This window comes from Pteronotus mesoamericanus, unplaced genomic scaffold, assembly GCF_021234165.1.
Source record: "Pteronotus mesoamericanus isolate MK-2021 breed Mesoamerican mustached bat unplaced genomic scaffold, CSHL_Meso_final scaffold_705, whole genome shotgun sequence".
Lineage (NCBI taxonomy): Eukaryota > Metazoa > Chordata > Mammalia > Chiroptera > Mormoopidae > Pteronotus > Pteronotus mesoamericanus.
Window position 1 is genome coordinate 18,061,401 of NW_026555326.1, and position 17,919 is coordinate 18,079,319.

The 17,919-nt window shown below is 44.0% G+C and overlaps 1 protein-coding gene across 1 annotated transcript; it reads right to left on the reverse strand.

The window, feature by feature from the left end:
• Positions 1-402: 402 nt before the first annotated feature.
• PRUNE1 (prune exopolyphosphatase 1) lies at positions 403-17,919 on the reverse strand. Its single transcript, XM_054563413.1, has 8 exons — positions 17,782-17,919; positions 11,429-11,521; positions 10,723-10,925; positions 7,827-8,011; positions 6,916-7,074; positions 6,103-6,197; positions 4,234-4,392; positions 403-2,227 (listed from the first exon to the last, which is right to left on the reverse strand). The coding sequence occupies exons 1-8, from the start codon at positions 17,818-17,820 to the stop codon at positions 1,799-1,801; spliced, it is 1,362 nt and encodes a 453-aa protein (XP_054419388.1). The 5' UTR covers positions 17,821-17,919; the 3' UTR covers positions 403-1,798.

A 17,919-nucleotide genomic window follows, 5' to 3' on the forward strand; every position in this document is an offset into this window, starting at 1 on the left:
GGAACCTGGCCCACAATCCAGACATGTGCCCTGTACTGGGAAATTGAACCAGGACCCATTGGTTCGCAGGCCAGCACTCAGTCCACTGAGCCATACCAGCCAGCATTTGGCCCTACTTTTTGAAAATAAGCAAAATCAGCAACACAGAAATGTGTTACAAGGATGGTTCTGGGAGAAGAAACAAATTAAAGGAGAAGCTGAGGATGAGGGAAGATAAAATACTGTTGCTCCTTATTCCCAAAGAGTCAACAGAAGGAAAATATTAAAAGTACAATAGAAAGGAGGGAGAAAATCTTGAGGAAGATGAAACAATTATCTGATGAAAAGGCCTGATTATAATCATGAAAAGAGACACCCCAACCAGGAAAAAATTATTTAATTCTTTAACAAAATGCAAAATAAAGTACCCAAGTTACAAAACATAAATTCCTTTGGTTCAGTAATCACACCACTATTTTTACCTTCCAATGGCTACACACATCATCCCCTCAACGTGGAGTCACACCGTCCCCCTCATACTGAAAACATCATGCCCAAACCATCACATTCCCCCCAATTCAGTGAAACTGTTGGCAACTTACATGGAATAGGGCTGTGGGGTAGCAAAAGGGGAACAGGTTGGTCTGAAGAAAAAGGGGAGACTACACATGCAGAACAAGTCAGTGGGAGGGAGCTCTTTCCTGGGTCACTATGGTATGAATCATATCCCTGTACATGCTACATGAGGCTGAGTCCCTTGGCACAATCACATATAAATACAAACAATCCAGTGATGCTGACTACTGCCAGTGAGAACAGAACTTCTAGTCTAGACCTTTAGTTTTACAGATGGGGAAAGTGAGACCTAGAGATGAAGTGCCTTGCCAAAAGACACAGTTCATGGCAGCCCTTATTAGAACTCCATGATTCCTTTCACTATGAGCAAGAAGAGAATGACATGGACAAGAAATTGACAGACCCACTAAGGCAGGCTAGGGAGCCAAGGCTCTCATTGCAGTTCTGCTCTTTTGGGAAGAGTGCCCATGTGGTGACAAGGCCTTCCTGAGTGTCCCTGGACGCTCGGGGCTCTCGTGGGTTTCTTTAGGCTCCCTGTGGCTTTGGGAGAAGGGATCCAAAGAAACCGAGAGCCAGGCCATCTGAGCAGGGCAGAAGATAATGGCCTCTAATCTGCTCCCAAATAATCCTAAGACTCACAACAAACTCAGGGAAAAAAAATTTAGCCATCTTGGAATCAGACACCATTACCTAACTGGGGGCAGAAAGAGGAGTCACGAAGCTGGAAATGTGCTAAAGGCTGAGAACTGGAATAGGAGTTTCCAACACACGCTCTATAGGCTATACAGCTTAGAGTAGGTATTCAATAAATACTTGAGTCAGTGAGAGAATAAATGAATACATGGAGACAATGAATGTTTGGTTCCATGAGAGGTACTGGTTCTGATGAAACCCTTGCTGAGGACACTTTTGGGGCACACATTCTTTGTTTGTGCCACTCTGCTGAAACAGTGTAGGAGTTACATCGTACCCCTGGAGAGTCAGTGCAGATCTAAAGAATTAAATAACAGGATTGGATTGGTAGAGATTTGGGGCAGGGCAGGGCCAGGGGGTGGGGAGAGGAGGTAGGAAGCCATTCCTAAAGCAGCTGCTTTCTTTTACTTCTTTCTCCTCCCAGGTTTATGAGAACAGTACAAGTACACCACATCCTGGAGCAATGAAGACAGAATTGCTGAAACCTCTCCAAACATGCATTTGAGGTGGTTCAAGCAACCTCTCCCACTAACCCCTCCCCTCCCAGTGGTCACTTCTTGGACATGGAGGCAGTGCTAGACTGTGACAAAGAGATCTGACTGCACTTCTCAAAGATGGCCTCGGCAGAGAGTTTGGGCAGCCCCTGATCCAGAGGGCACTCGTCCACCAAGCTGTTCATGGGCGTGGGGGGCAGTGGAGGCTCCTCCTCATCTTGACTCAGTCCCGGAATCAGCGAGGTACCTGCCCTGTCCAATTCCTTGTCCACCTGCTCCCTGGACACATCCACTGTCTCAGGCTGCCCTGAAGGGCTTGTCATGGAGTCAAAATATGCTGACAGGGCTTCCTGAAGGAGAGGCAGAAGTTTCTTTCGAGACACCTGGGTGTTGCCTTGAAGATAGGCTTGGAGATTAGGGTGGGGACTTGGTGTAAGGGTCAGCTTCAGGGACGGAGAGTGGGAGTGTTCCAGGACTTCACAGATCTAAAGGGGCAACAAGACGGGAAACAGTATATAAGGTGGTGAAGTCAACTGATGAGCTAAGCTAGAGACTTCTCTTACAGAGAAGAAGTATTTTTTAAATTTGTACTTTTTGATTTTAGAGAGAAAAAGGAAGGAGAGAGAAAGGAAGAGAAACATCGATTTGTTGTTCCACTTATTTATGCATTCATTGATTGAGTCCTGTATTGCCCTGACTGGGGATCGAACCTGCAACCTTGACTTATTGGGACAACATGAACCAACTGAGCTATCTGGCAAATGGGAAGAAATTTTTTTTAAGTCATCCAGAATTCAGCTTTATTGCTTGTAACAAAAGGCACATCAGCTAATATACATAGTATTTTAGAAATAGAAGAAACTTTTAAGATCATATATTTCATTTTATTAGTAAGTTAACCAAATCCCCAAGAGATTAGCTGTCTCAAGCAAAATAATATATTATATTATAGGAAGTGGTAGAGTATGAACCATAACCCAGGACCTCCAGCTTCTAACAACCTAGTGTTGTTTCCTAGTGTTTTCCTGTGCTCAAAAACTTGAACTCTATGCTTACCTGCAAGGGGACAAGCATCTATACTGAGGTCAGGGGAAGAATAGAGGCAGAAAGAATGAATAGAAAAAAGTTAGGGTGGGAGGTATGCCAGGCATGGTGCCAAGTCTGGCCATTCACAAATATCACCTCATTTACTCCTCACAACTACCTTACAGGATTGATATTACTATTATCCTCACTCACAGGTAGCAAAACTGAGGCTTAATCAGATTAGGTAACTTCCTAAATTCATAGTTTGAATAAAGCAAAGCTGACACTCGAACCTAGGTCTGTTACCAAAGCTGGTGTTTTGAATCACTCTATTATACTATTCCCAACAGAGGAGGAAGAAAGGCAATCGTAGGGCAGACTGTGGAAAAAGGACGCCCATTGCCCAGCGCAAGGCAGCCTGGCCGTGGGAGTGTCGTCAGCTCCAGGGCAGCAGCAGCACAGAGCGGCTGTGGTGGGGACAGGCACTTCCAGCAGCCGAAGTCCCTTTTCCTTCGTGGCAGGATTAGTAGGAGCCACCATCTACCACATATTCACTTTTGTGCCCAGCAATGTTCTTTACCTATGACATTATGTTTAATGATGTCATCACACTAATCATGCCACTTATAGCCTCGGAAGTCAACTGACTTGCGTAAGAGAAAGTAAGGGGCAAATCTGGGATAGAAAAGCATGTCTCTCTGTCTTTAAAAGCTGTAGTCTTTCCACAATGCCAAACTATCTTCCACTGAATGAAGTTACATTTGCTTCCTAAAGGAGAAGACAGAGGCAAAGAGAGGTGTGGGAAAGGGCAAGCGTACCTTCAATGGGCTCCAAGGGTTACATGGTTGTATTCACACCTGGCTTCACCAGTCCTCATACAGCCCAAGCAACCCAGAGAGGCCCTGGACTGCTTTAAGTCCACTTTTAAATTCTTCCCCATGCTAATGAGTAACCAACAGAAGAAAAGAAAGGGGAGGAGGTGGAAAAGGTGGCCAAGCAGAAGATGAGGCAAGAAAACAACCTGCTCCTGGGTCACTACTCCACAGAGTCAGCACTATACAGGGTGATTACTCCCTAAGTGAGTAAACAGTAGAAAAGGTTTCTCTTTTGTTTCCCATTTTCCTGGCAAGAGGGTAAAAATAAAGAAATTGGTTTCCAAGGTTGAGGAGTTAATGATTAAACTAAGAATTGAGTTTTAAGTGTAGACTCATTCCATTTCCTTTTAACCCAATTTCAGGTTCCTTCTAAGTAGGAACTCCATCTCTTATTCGCTTTGGAATCTCCCTTGCCCAATGGCAGTATGATCAAGGATATTCACATAGACAGAGAATGGAAGAAAGCAGGGAGGGGAGATTCTGGAAATAGGTCAGGGGACCTCTGTGTAATTATATGAACCAAGGAGAGGGCGGCATATACAGGCAGAGCTCTGTAGAGCCCTCAGCTTGAAGAAGAGATAGAGACTCACTGTCATTCGGAGTGCGGCATGGGGACAGAAAACAGCCAACTGCCGCACTGGCTCATTGTGAGTGTTGAAGAAGATAGTCATGGCAACCAGGACATCGTAGCTGTGAGCCTGGCAGAAAGCATGGAGGTCTGCAATGAGGCCGGACCTCTGCAGGAAGGCCTGAAAGAGAAGACACGGACAGAGGTGAGGGCTAGAGCTGGGACCCCCGTCACCACCACTGAAAACGCTTATGAAGGGTTTCTTCGCATGTTAACCTGGGACTTGTACACTATAAAAATGTTTCTACTATTTCCTCGGTGTTACCTATATGTCAGAGGCAATGCGTAGCATGGGGAGGAATACAGGTTTTGAGTTCAGACAGAAGTGATTTGAAAGTCAGCTCTATTACTAATTGGCTATATGATGATCAAGGAGTTATATTAACCTCTCTGGACTTAAGTTTTTGTATCTGTAAAATGAGGATAAAACATCTACCAAATATGATTATTTTAAGAATTAAAAAATGGCCCTGGCTGGTGTGGCTCAGTGGATTGAACACTGGTCTGTGAACTGAAAGGTTGCTAGTTCGATTCCCAGTCAGGGCACATGCTTGGGTTGCAGGCCTGGTCTCCAGTTGGGGGCGTGCAAGAGGCAACTTATCAATGCATCTATTGCACACTGACGTTTGTCTCCCTCTCTCTCCCCCTCCCTTCCCCTCTCTCTAAAAGTAAATAAATGAAATCTGGAAAAAAAAAAAAGATTATAGAGAATTATCCTGAAAAAAAAAAAAAAGAATAAAAAAATGATAGTGTAACATACCTGGCATGTACAAAGCTCTCTTGCTCTTGCAATTGAACAAGCAAGGTCTTTGCCGTGTGGGTATTTTTATTTTAAAGAACAACACAGTATCCAACTAAGAAAAGACATGTGACGACTACATCCTTGGCTCCTCATTCTTTGCCAATCTCTACCCTTTTCCAAAATACCACTTAGCTGTTTCTGATCAGAGCTTTTCTCTACCCTTGGCATTTCTTTTATTTTTTTAAATTTATTGATTTGAGAGAGAGAGAGAGAGAGAGATTGATTTGTTGTTCCGCTTATTTATGCATTCATTGGTTGATTCTTGTATGCACCCTGACCAGAATTTGAACCCACAACCTGGTGTTTTCTAACCAACTGAGCAATGTTGCTCTGGCAGAGCTGATAAACGAGCAGAGGAACAGAGACAATAAACAAGAAAACTACGAAATATGATTATTTCTGTGTGTTTAGTGCTATGAAGAAAACAAAATAAGATAATTGTTAGAGATTTTTGAGCAGGGAGGATATTATTTCAGTTAGGATGGTCAGGAAAAACCTGTTAAAAGAGATATTTGATCTAGGACATCAATGATATGAAGGAGCCAGCCATGCAGAGGGAAAAGCAAGTGCAAAGGCCCTGAGTTGGCAATGAACTTAAAGGACCCATGGAAGAGAAAGAAGATCAGTATGGCTGCAAAACTGACTGCAGGAGTGGGGCTGGAGTGAGTCAGATCCGTGAGAAAAACACCGGCCAGACCAAGTGGGCCCTACAAAGAGCAGCAAGGCCTTTACATTTTATTAGAAGTGCAATGAAAAGGCAGTAAAGGCAGGGGGTGATATGATCTGAGTTCTGTATTAACATCATCACTCTGGCTGCTGTGGGGAGAATGATTTGTAGGGGTGCAAAAGTGGAGGCTGTGGGGGCTATTACAGTAGTTCAGTGAGAGACAATGAGCTGCGGGAGTTACGAGAGACCTGCAGAAATGTAGGAAAGCACAAGATATAATCTGGAGGAGGGCGAGGAGTGAGGGGCAGGGTTACCAACAAAACCGAAGGTTTTCTCTCCCCACACCTACATCTTGCTCTTACCTCCAAATCCATATATATGGCACTAATGGCCATCTTGATGCCTTGTCTGAAGATGGTCTTCTGGTCTTTTCTCAGCATCTGCTCAGTGGTCAGTCCTAAAAAGTGGATGTGAGATTAGGGGTCAAACAAGAGAGCCCAGGGTCCCAAAACCAGGAAGGTGAGGACACCAAGATGAGTCAAGGGAGAGGAAATACACAGCCTCTCTTTGGGGCAATAGACAGGGCTGATAACTGAAAATGTAATTATATAATAAAAATTACTTTAAATTACTGGGTCACAATACCTTTAGAACAAGGGACTTTGAAGAGAAGAGTAAAAAGAAGAGAGGCTTTTACTTTTGATTTTCCCCCTTTATTGTTTTAACTTTCTAAAAGTACACGTATTATTTTATTTTCTTTTTTTAATCAACAGGTGGTAGCTGGATAGAAAATTAATGGAAGTTTTCTTGTTTTCTTCCTTTGTCCTTGGTACATGCAGCCTGTTTCTTCTGCTTCCCTAACCAATGATCTAGATCTTACTCTGATAATTTAGTATTTTCTCAGCATAGTTTATTTATATTCTCTGCTTAGACTGGAAATCTCTGAGACTCTTAGTATATTCCTCCTCATCTTCCCCAAAAGCCCAGGTAGAACAATCCAGTAAATGACTGATTAGTTCTTGATCAGGTTTATATACTACCTTGTTTTTCTCCAAAGCTTAAACCATTACCCATGCTCTGAAATTGCTTTGATGGTGCACAAGAATACAATGAACAAGGATTGCCCATCTGTCTTCTCACATGGGAGGGAGAGAAGTCAGTTTAACCCTTCATACCTGACACATCAAACTTTGCCTTTTGCAGAGAATCAAAAATGTCATTTCTTTTGGGCAGATCTGGGAAGAGGGCCTCCAGCTTCTCCACATAGTTTTTGTCCTTTAGGGTTGCTTTTCCAATTTTAAGGTCCATATTGACACAGTCCAGGACGATTGTTCCTGTGGAAAAGGAAGATGGCAGAGCTCACATCTTGTGACCTTCCATTCGCCACCACTGAAACCCACATAACCCTCCAACCAAGTGGACACGAACAGAGGAGATCGTATGCAAACTTGCTGAAAACAAAACAAGGAACTGGGACTCTGTCCTGAGTAAGACCTCCCAAATCCAAACTAAAGTGGAGGCCAGGAAATGGGGAAAGGGTAGAAAGGAAGCCTCAGCATCTCAATCCTTCAAGATTTTGAAACCCAGTCAGAGAAAGATGACCTTTCTTCCCTTCCGTAGGCCAAAGTCCAGTAAAGAATCTTGTAAGTTGAGAGATAGTCTAGTCCAACTCTTTCCCTCTCTCTCTCTTTTTTACAAATGGAGAAAATGAGAATAAAAAAGGCTAAGAGATTTGCGGAAGGTCACAGAACTACTTCCTGGGCAGAAATGGTACTGGAATCTGCTTCCTGCTTCTTTGCCTGCTCCTCTTTTCATTATACAGCACTGCTGGGGCAGCTTCTCGGGCTGCTGTTCCCTGCTTCCCTGCTGCGTTCTCTATCCCTGTATCCCACGGGCCTTTGAACACAAAGAATCCCACAGCCTTTTAATGCCTAATTGCCCCCTGAAAGAACCCCAGCCTTTAGTGTGGGCTGAAAGGCTCGGAGAGGGCATGGACAAGCCGGAAGAGTCTAGGCTTTTCACTGTCCCTTCTCTGGGATTGGAATAGAAGAACAAACCAGTCAGGCCCCAACCAAGCTGCCCTTACCATGCAGAAGGGCTGCAGTTTGTCTGTCCAAGATCTCTGGTGCCCCCTGCAGGATTCTCTCGGTCACCAAGGTAGCACAGGACCCCACTAGCTCCACTGAAACGTGGCAGGGAGGGCAGCGCTTCTGCTCGATGGGCCGATGGTCTAGCACCTCTGCTACTGCCTCCTCCAGGGCTGCGTCACTTCTGTGTAGGGAAAAGAGGAAGAAAGATGGTAGGAGCACTCCAGCTGCTTCTCACCAGACATCTTAAGTAAACACTTAGACCCTTGGTCACTTCTACATTGGACTCACTCCTTTCAATTATTTTCTTTAATGTTGTAACTGAAGTCATCTTTAAACAATGTATACATGAATTTGGCAAAGTATCTGCTACCAATACTGCACCCACATATTTGACATCTTTTAGGGTTGCCTTTCTAATGGACACCCTTGACCTCTTCCCTCAGTTCAATTAATACCCAAATTCCATGCAGGTCACTACATCCTGTGGAATCTTCTGTGGAATCTTTATTATCTTCTTTCCAACCCTCTGCTATGGCCTTATTCTAGGCCATCAATATCTCTCACCTGGGTTATTCCAATATTCTCAACCAAACACCTGCTTTCAGTCTAGGGCCTTCCTAAGCTATCCTCCATAATGCTACCTGAACGGCGATTTTCAACCTTTTTCATCTCATGGCATACATCGACTAATTCCTAAAATTCTGCAGCACACCAAAAAATAAATTATTGGGTTGGCCTAAAAGGTCATTTATTTTTTTTTCTGTATGATGGCTCTAGTAGTGCTTAGCTGTCTTTAACTTCATTCAAAACAATTTTGTTAGATTGTATTGTGATAGCTGTCGTGCTGACATCCATTTAAAAAAACTTATTAAAGTCGGTGAATTTTTGTGCAGCCATTTTAACACTGAAGATGGAAGAAAATACGCAACATTTTCAGCATATCATGCTTTATTATTTTAAAAAAAGCAAAAATGCAACTGAAACACAAAAAAAGATTTGTGCAGTGTATGGAGAAGGTGTGGTGACTGATTGAATGTGTCAAAAGTGGTTTGTGAAGTTTCTTGGTACTATGGATATTTTGGCCAAATAATTCTTTACTGTGTGGCTCTCTTATGCATTGGAAGATGTTTAGCAGCTGCCCTGTCCTTTACTTACTAGAAGCCAATAGCATGAGATCGTCAGTATAGTCCAAAATATTCAAATCAATAAAGTTATTGGTGAAAATAAAAAATGTGTCTTATTTTATGGAAAAAACTAAAAGGAGTTTTTGGCCAACTCAATACATTTTTTGCTAATCTGACAAAAAAAAAAAAAAAAAAAAAGGTGTAATTTTGATTCATTCACACCAGATGGCTACTGTGTTGGCTGTCGTCATTTTTTAAATTTGATAATCTTAAGAGAAAAGAAGTCAGTACCTTGACTAAAATAGTCAGGTATTGCATGTTTTGGTAATTCTTGCAGCAAGCACACCAGTGTGCTGCGGCACATGCTGAAAATCACTATACCTGAATGATCAATTGAAAAATGCAAAGTTGATTATGTTAGGACATTGGAATAAATATAATTAACAATAGTTTCCCACCGCCCTAAAATAAGTCTAATCTCCTTAGCAGGGCCTGCAAGGTCTCTATGATCTGGCCTCTGCCAATCTCTCTAGTCCTATTTTTCCCCATGTCTTACTTCTCACTCATATTTTATGCTCCAGCCATGCAAAACAAATTCCAGTTCCCCCAACTCACCATGTTATTTCATGCCTGCCTGCCTTTGCTTGTATTAATCACTCTCTCTGCCTGGATGCTTTTCCTCCGTACCTTATCTCCCCATTCCCCAAGCAAACACCTAGTCCTCTTTCAAGACTGAGATTAAGGGCCAACTCTGTTAGGAAACCTTTCCTGACACCCTCTACTCCCCTATAGTATCTGGAACAACTCCATCCTTCGTGTACCTACTGTCCCCTAGAGTGATGGTTGTCACTTACCTCTAAATCCACTATGATGACTTGTTTGCCTAGTTCCCTCTTCCTAACTGAAAGCTTCTTGAAAACAGGGACTCTGTCTCACCTTCATCTTCTAAACAGAAGTTTATTAGTGAGTGAATGGACAGTGGGATCAATGCCCTTACGCTCCCTCTGTCAATGTCCTGCTGTAACCAGTGTCAAAGAAAAAACATGCATTTTTATACTGCAGGAGCCAGACAGACATACTTATATTGCTTTTTTGGCAGTTTGTTCCAGTCCTAAATTAGGGTGGAATTAGTTTAGGTGTGTACCTTTGTTAAACAGACACTAATGAGATGTTGTCTTATGTTGGAAATAATTTTGCTAACGTTTTAAAAAAAGAGTTGCAACCATTATTCAAAAGTTTCTATTATAGTCCTAGCTGGTGTGGCTCAGTGGACTGAGTGCCGGCCTGCGACCTACAAGATTGCGGGTTCAATTCCCACTGTAGGGCACATGCCTGGCTTGCAGGCCAGGTCCTCAGCAGGGGTCATGAGAAATGCAGCCACACATTAATGTTTCCCTCTCTCTCTTCCTTCCTCTTCCTAAAAATAAATAAATAAATAAAGTCTTAAAAAAATAAAAACCCCTATAATTAAAAAAAAAAGTTTCTATTATGGTAAATCTGCCATGAAATCTTAACAAATAATGATACCAAACGCAGATTTAAGTGATTTCTGAGTTATACTTTAGTTTGAACTCTACATATTTCTATTTCTTACTATTACTTGCAAAACTGAAGTGACAAGATTTTCTATAGCTGATTATGACCCATCAGTTAGGATTAGCCTGTGAGATCCCTGAGAGCAAAAATTCTTTCTTCCTCTCTTTACATCTTATCTGTCAAAGCCCAACACAGCACATAATAAGTATCAGCTGCACCTCTTTCCACTCACTTGGATAAGACATGATGGTCAACAAGAATGAGGGTTAGCTGGCCGGCCTGGTGCAGCGCATGAAGATCAATCTCATCCCGGAAAATTAAGAGGGACTCTGGAATGTGAAACTTCTGCAGGAGGAAGACGTTATCACCTCGTAGAGGTAGCTCAGAACGGTTTATATTTAAAACGGGCACAAAGACATCCTCAGCCTCAGTCGTCTGGAGAGGAAAGTGAAAAGAAGGCATGGCAATGTTTGGGAACACACAGGAAAAATAACAGCGCTGTTGGGACCAAGGGAGGCATGATCTTGGGTGAGTTACTGCCCTTCTCAAAGCCACAATGACCCAATTGATAAAAATAAAAGGACAACTCTGGTCCTCTCTTATTCTTAGCAATAACATGAAGGTCAACAAGATAACTCATGGAAAAGACCTAGTTTTAGATGCTGCAAAGATTATCAGACATCCAGAGCTGGCCCGGCCATGATCATGGATACACACAAGGAACTCAATAATAAATTGTTTGAATATTGCTTTACGGTTTACACATTCTTCAAAATACATTTATTCATTTGATCCTCATAGCAACACCATGTAAATTATTTCAGGCTTTATAGTTGATGACAATGGGCTCAGAAAAATTAAGGGATTTAACTTACCCAAGAGCAGAATCTTGAATCCAAATCTTTTCTTTCTAAGAGATTCTGTTCCTAACTACTCACCTTTGCCAGGTAAAAAGCCAGGGCAAGAGCAGACACCATGGAGTCCAAGTCACAGGCTTCATTTCCCAGCACAACGTGCAGTGGTTGGGACTCCTGGAAGGAGAATGGGCAGCTAGCAGAAGCATCTCTGCATTTCCATTTACCGTTCACTCACAGAGGGCTTCTCACACACCCTCTCACTGAGAACGCAGGTCAATCTTATGGGTCCTCATTTCATGGATGAGGACATTAGCTGAGAGCGCATATGTGTTTTTAGCCAAGGTTTGAGCATTCCGCTCAGATCCAGTTAATGGGAAAGTGCTTTTTCCTCCCTGCTACGTTGTCCCCTGAATGTTAATTTACAGAAGAACAACCATAAATAATTCTCTGATTTCTGATATTGCACTTGGGGTAGCTGATGTATTCAAGCCATGGTTTATTTTTTCCCACTTTCAAAATAGGGAAAAGAATCCTTACACTTCAAATAAAGAAGATCCAGTCCATTATCTAATTGTCCATTAAAACTTCCTCCCCCCCCCCCAGGAGCCTCCATGATAACCAGATATGACCAGCACGCTCAAGCCAAGAAACAGACACTTTCCCAGTGGGTTCAGATTAAAGCAAGCACAGTTGCTGCTGCTGCTGCTGAACTTTTATTTTTAACACTTTGAAAAGTCCAGCTGCTGATAAGAACTGAGGACAGAGGGTTATTATTAACCTTGTTCCCTTGCATCTCCAGAGCTATCAGAGTTTTAAATAAAAATACATTAAAACCCACAGTGCCCACAACAGCAGAGATAGGAGTTTGGTTTAGTTCTGAAACTTTTGGAGTGTGCTACACACTGTTCTAATAGTTTTATGTGCATGAACTAATCATTTAATCCTCAGAACGACCCAAAGAGGTAGTACCTTAAGAGTTATGGTTTCATTCCAGGTATGAGCACTCAGCCAAGTGAAATGAGACCATAAAGTCTATGGTTCAGCTGAGGGCACAAGAATGCTCTCTTACTAGTTTGCTCTTAGCATGGGGTTGCAATTAATGATTATGTCGGAGACAAATGGATAAGAGAGACCAAATGACACACACTAGTTATAGCGGAGTTTCTTAATTTCAGCACTATTGGCATTTTGGACTAGATAATTCCTTGCTGTGGCGGCTGTCCTGTGCCTTGCAGGGTGTTGGGCGGCATCCCTGGATTCTACCCTGGATGCCTGCAGCATCCCCAGTCAGGACAAACAAAAATGCCTCCAGACTCGCCAAATATTCTCTGGGGGGCAAAAATCACTCCTGGGTAAGTAGTTCTTTCCGTGAATTTCACGGAAAGGTGAAATTCAGACACGCGGGCTTCTCCACTCAGGGAACATCCGTTAGATGGAAGACTTTAAAAAAGTTGAAAATGGCTTCAGAGAAGGAAAACATAACAAGAAACAGTTATCAAGTAATTATTTTTAGGAACAAAGAGTCTCTAGGGAACCTAAAATCTCTTCCCTGTATTGGCTATTACCCCTTCCCTTCCCCCAGAAAGGGACAATTTTAGAATACTTCTGGCGGTATAAATTGCCATATCTCATAACTCAGTAGGTTCTTGTTTTTAAATCACTCTCTTGCCCATCTCCTGTTTCCAACCCTAGAGGGAAGCACAAAAGGCAGAGGTTATCTGTCAAATTCAGGGGAACGTTTGCACCGAGGTTCTCACCTATGCCCATGTCTCTAAGTCTATGTCAATAGGGTGGCAGCCAAGACCCATTCATACTGAACATCATAGGAGTCTTTTCGATATTAAACTCTTTCCCAACACAATATGAGAATTCTGTACCCAGTCCTAGAGTAACTCCCCTGACTTGCAATTCTTCCTCCTGATACCAGAGAAGGCCCGTTTCCTGGACACCAAGAACTGCCCAGATGGCTGTTGACCAAAGTGACAACAAAACACTTGAGGTAAGTGGCCGCACAGATAACTTGCTCACTGAAGCAGTAGGGGCGGCACAATGTTCTCTAGAGAGGGAACTATATAAACACAAGCGGCCATATGGACCTGACTCTGGGGCAAAAAAGTAAGAGGAACAGGGAAAAGACAGAGTAAGGGGATGAGACCTGTTGCTGGGCACGAAGAGGCCCTTTCCAGAACTCACTCACATTAGTGCCGCCTCATTTCAGGGGCAGAGACACTGGGGCAGTCAGACCTCCAGCACTGAGAGAAGGCTGAGCAGAAAAGCAGAAAGCAGGGACTTATGACTTCATGGCTCTGAGGTGAGGAGACGTGATTTCCAGAGGAAGGAGAATGACCAACCCCTTGCACTCAGCCAAGCTCAGACAGCAACAAAAGGGAACTAACACAAAAGGAATACTCTGGAACTTTTAGCTAATCTTGGAACAGGAGTGACCTAGGGAGGTGGCGGCATTCCTTTCCCCCCGTCAGCACCCACCATTCCCCCAGCCTAATTGGCCTATTCACCGCCCAAAAGGCATAACATGTGCATTCCCAGCTCGGCCCCTGGCATACTGTCCTGCTCTGTCTGGGCGCAGTAGAGCTGCCATCTGAAAAGACTACAGACTGGGGTTGCTTCTTACTTGCTGTGGGACCTTGGCCTCCCTTGGCCTCAAATTTTTTTTTTTTTTTTTTACATTTTTTAAAAATTTTACTTACTTATTTTTAGAAAGAGGGGGAGGAAGGGAGAAAGAGGAGAGAAACATCAATGTGTGGTTGCCTCTCATGCACCCCCATCGGGGACCTGGCCTGCAACCCAGGCTTGTGTGTGTTCTGACGACTGGGAATCGAACCAGTGACCCTTTGGTTTGCAGGCTAGTGCTCAATCCACTGAGCCACACCAGCCAGGGCCTCAGTTTTCATTTTAAAAATTAAGATAATACTGTAATCAACTTCACGAAGTTGTTATGAGGATAAAATGAGACAGAACGTTAAGTGCCCTCTCTGCAGTAGTAAAGATGAGCTCGCTGCAGCTTCTCCACCCCTCCCTGCCCAGCCAGGCCCTCTCCCAAGCCCCTCTCTCTGCAGAGCCTTCCCCATTACCCAGGCCAGAGCAATCCTCTTCCTCTAACCATCCCACTGCCAGCACTTCTGGCTCTCATATGGGACTGAACTTACACCTTACGGAGCTCACTACCTTTTCATGGACAGGTGTCCCAAATCCTTGACATAGCTTATAAGGTAAGGTGACCATATACAGTCACGCCTCAGTGCTCATCAGCTTCAGAACTTGCCAAACCTTGTACTGGTTGCATTTTGACAAGAAAAAAAATGTTTCAGTACTCTGAGCTTGCATGGGGCTCGTCACACTTGCTAGAACTTGTACAAGTCATGATGCCACCTGGCAAGAGAAAACGCTTCCTCATTCGGCACTTGTCATGAGTTCTGGAACAAATTAACGAGTACCGAGGTACCACCGTATTTTGCTGTCCAAACAAGGACCCTTTGAGAAGTAAAAGAGGTTGCAATTAATGATTATGTCAGAATAAACTAAGGCTATCCTGAGCAAAGCAGGTGTATGGCTGCCCAACTTAGAAAGCAACATTCTCCTCATTTAGGAAAAACATGTGCAACTCTTTACCCTCACCCCACCTCCCACCAGCTCAAAGCACAAGCCAACCAGCCTTAGTTTTCTGACCATCAGGGGAAGAGTTCAGAATAAATATAGCTATACTTAGAGCATGAGGAAACCTAAGCTGCCAATGGAAGAAATACAATCTGAGAGCCACAAGTAAATATAAACTTTTTTTCTTAAAAACAAACAGCCCTGGCCGGGTGGCTCATTTGGCTGGAGCGTTGTTGGGTACACCAAAAGTCTATGGGTTCAGTTCCTGATCAGGGCACATACGTAGGTTGTGGGTTCGATCCCCAGTCGGGGCATGTACGGAGGCAACCAATTGATGTTTCTCTCTTATACCAATGTTTCTCTCTCACATCTCTCTGTCTCTCAATAAGCATATCCTTGGGTAAGGATTAAAAACAACAACGACAAATGACCCACTACTTGAAGTGACTATACCCTGACATTCTTTATGGTCTCAGTAGGGCGAGAGGGGACGGGTTTCAGGGCTGGCAAAGCAAACCACTTCCCTTCTAAAGCTGAATATGGTCTGATACCTACACTACCAAACGGTTAATGAAGGGGAGAGAGAGAGAGAGAGAGAGAAAGAGAGAGAGAGAGAGAGAAAAGGAGACAAGGAGCCAGAGACAGAGAAGCCCTCCCAGCAGATGCCAAAACAGTTAAGTTTCTAGGGAGAGCCAGCCACTCCTGGCTCCTACCTCATGCCTGACAGGCGCAGACAACACAGATTATCCAAAGACTGATGGACAAACACCTAACCTTGAGTGCGGCCCCGCCATTAAGCAAAAAATTTTCCCCACTTGGGATAAGTGAAGATTTCTTTTACATGAAACATCCTACTATCACTGCAGCAGAGACTGTAAAAAATTCCTATGGTATCTAATGCTAACAATATGGTATCAACAAGAGAGCTGTCTGGGTTACCAGCCATTTCTAGATTGTGTAAAAGTCAAGCATTCACAATTCCCTGAAAGGTTAACAGAAACACTCAAACTGAACAGTGTCTTTAAATCATACTTTACACAAGAAACAAGTGTGGCCTCTGGGGAATTAGATGGGGAGAAGAAAAAAGACATCTTTTTCATTTCATATCTTTCTTGTATCAAATTTTTTTCACCATCTATATCTACAACCTCTACAATGAAAAGCAATCTAAATCACCGGTGTCCACCTGTGCGTCCTGCCACCCGTTCACCCACTAACGTTCCTAGAGTCTAATTCTCTCACTCCTCCTGGACCTGGCTAGGCTGCACGATGACGAGAGCGCTAACGTACGAGCTCACCTTCACAGGTTCACAAGTTTGAAAAAATTAAGATCTAGATCTTTCTTCTGGGGGGATGAATTCAGGGAGAGAAAAGTCAGGAGACTGGCAATGTTAGAAAAATCCAGTGTTTTCAGCTTCACACTGCTGTAGAAGACACACTGTGAACCTGAAAGGGGGCAGTGCTCTGGAGGGTACATGCTGTAGGATAGGTGCATGCTGTGAAATGATGCTTGAGGAGGTTTCAATTCTCAGTGCTCTTTACCAAATGATGGGAAAGAGACCATTCATTTGGGTTATTGCTGGGGACAGGAGGGGGAAATCCAACTGCTTAGCACTTGGAACAGTACCACAAAGCCTCTATCTTAGTCCTTTAATAAGTTCCCGGTGGTGGAAATTGGAGGTAACCAACATGAATTGGTTCCAAATGGCCTTGTGCATTAAACACAACTTTTCCAAAATTTTTATTTCACAATTAGTGTTAAAATTGAACATCACCCCTGTTCTTCAGGTGAGGACATTAATTCATGCCAGCCGCTGAGTCTACAGGAGTAATCAGTTGACTTTTAGTATTTGTTAAAGACCAGAATCTATCGCTCAGGGGTATTTTCAGAGTTTAAGGTACTTATAAAAGGAAGGCTCAGTCAACCATTTGTCTAGGTTTCTACAGGGGCAGAGCAGTGTAGCTTCAAGCAGGGGGCCAGGTGGCCTCCTGGAGCCTCTCTCCGGACAGCTTTTGCTGCTAACTGGGGATAGCAGCCTAATGCTGCACGGCTGGGAGATTCCAACTGGCTCAGAGAGTACCAAAAATAAGCCACAAAGCATTCAAGAGTCATGCTTATAGTTTTGATTCCAAACACACTACTTATCTTCCAGGCGGTTTTTTATTTTTAATGTAATCTCTGTTCCTAAGGCCAAGGAAGAAAACCGGCGGCAAAGGAATGGAGATGGCAGGTCTACAGATGTATTGTGTATGTTTAACTTGAAAACAAATTCAAAGGAAAACACCACGACTACCTCCAATCTAGGACGAGTCAGGAGCGCCAGACAGAAACCGCCGTTCAGAGGCAATAAAACTGCGAGCACAGGTTTCCTCGGAACCCCGGGGTTCACCTGGAGGCCAGTGGGCCAAGGAGGCCTTGTGAGCGGAGAAGTTAAAGAGGGGCGGCGGCGGGTAGGGGGTGGAGAATATACGTCGCGGGGCACCCCTGGAGGGGGCATAGCCCTGAACCTTTTGACGGAAGTAACCCAGGCGACAGCGAGCAGAGGCTCGGAGGCAGGACCCAGACCCATGAATCCTCCGCCCGGCTCTCCGGCAGACCCTGAAAGTAGGGGGCCAAAAACCTGGAGACTGAGCGGCATTCCCACGCTGAAGACTAGGCTCTCGTTCCCCACGCCTCAGGCCCCAAGCCTGACAGATTCCAAGCCCCCACCCTTCAATTCCCTGTTCCTTCCACACAGACCCCCCCCCCCCATCCCATATCTTCGTCCTTCCTGGACCCCATGCTTCATTCCTTACGATCACAGATAGGGGTCCGTTACCTGCAGAGCAGCTCGACAACCCTGCAGGTAGTCCTCCATGGTGCAGCCCAACGTGTGCGACCGCCCCTCGCCGTGAAGCGGTTACCCAGCGAATGAGCCCCGCCCCGGACTCAGGGGCTAGTGGTGAGAGTCAGGAGG

Bases quoted from the DNA above. Each gene is read 5' to 3' on its own strand.
- PRUNE1 (XM_054563413.1), bottom strand. From the start codon at position 17,820: ATGGAGGACTACCTGCAGGGTTGTCGAGCTGCTCTGCAG. The intron at 11,522-17,781 runs GTAACGGACCCC...TTCTCCTTCCAG, and splicing joins GTTGTCGAGCTGCTCTGCAG to GAGTCCCAACCACTGCACGT. The intron at 8,012-10,722 runs GTGAGTGGAAAG...TTCCCTACACAG, and splicing joins GACCATCATGTCTTATCCAA to AAGTGACGCAGCCCTGGAGG.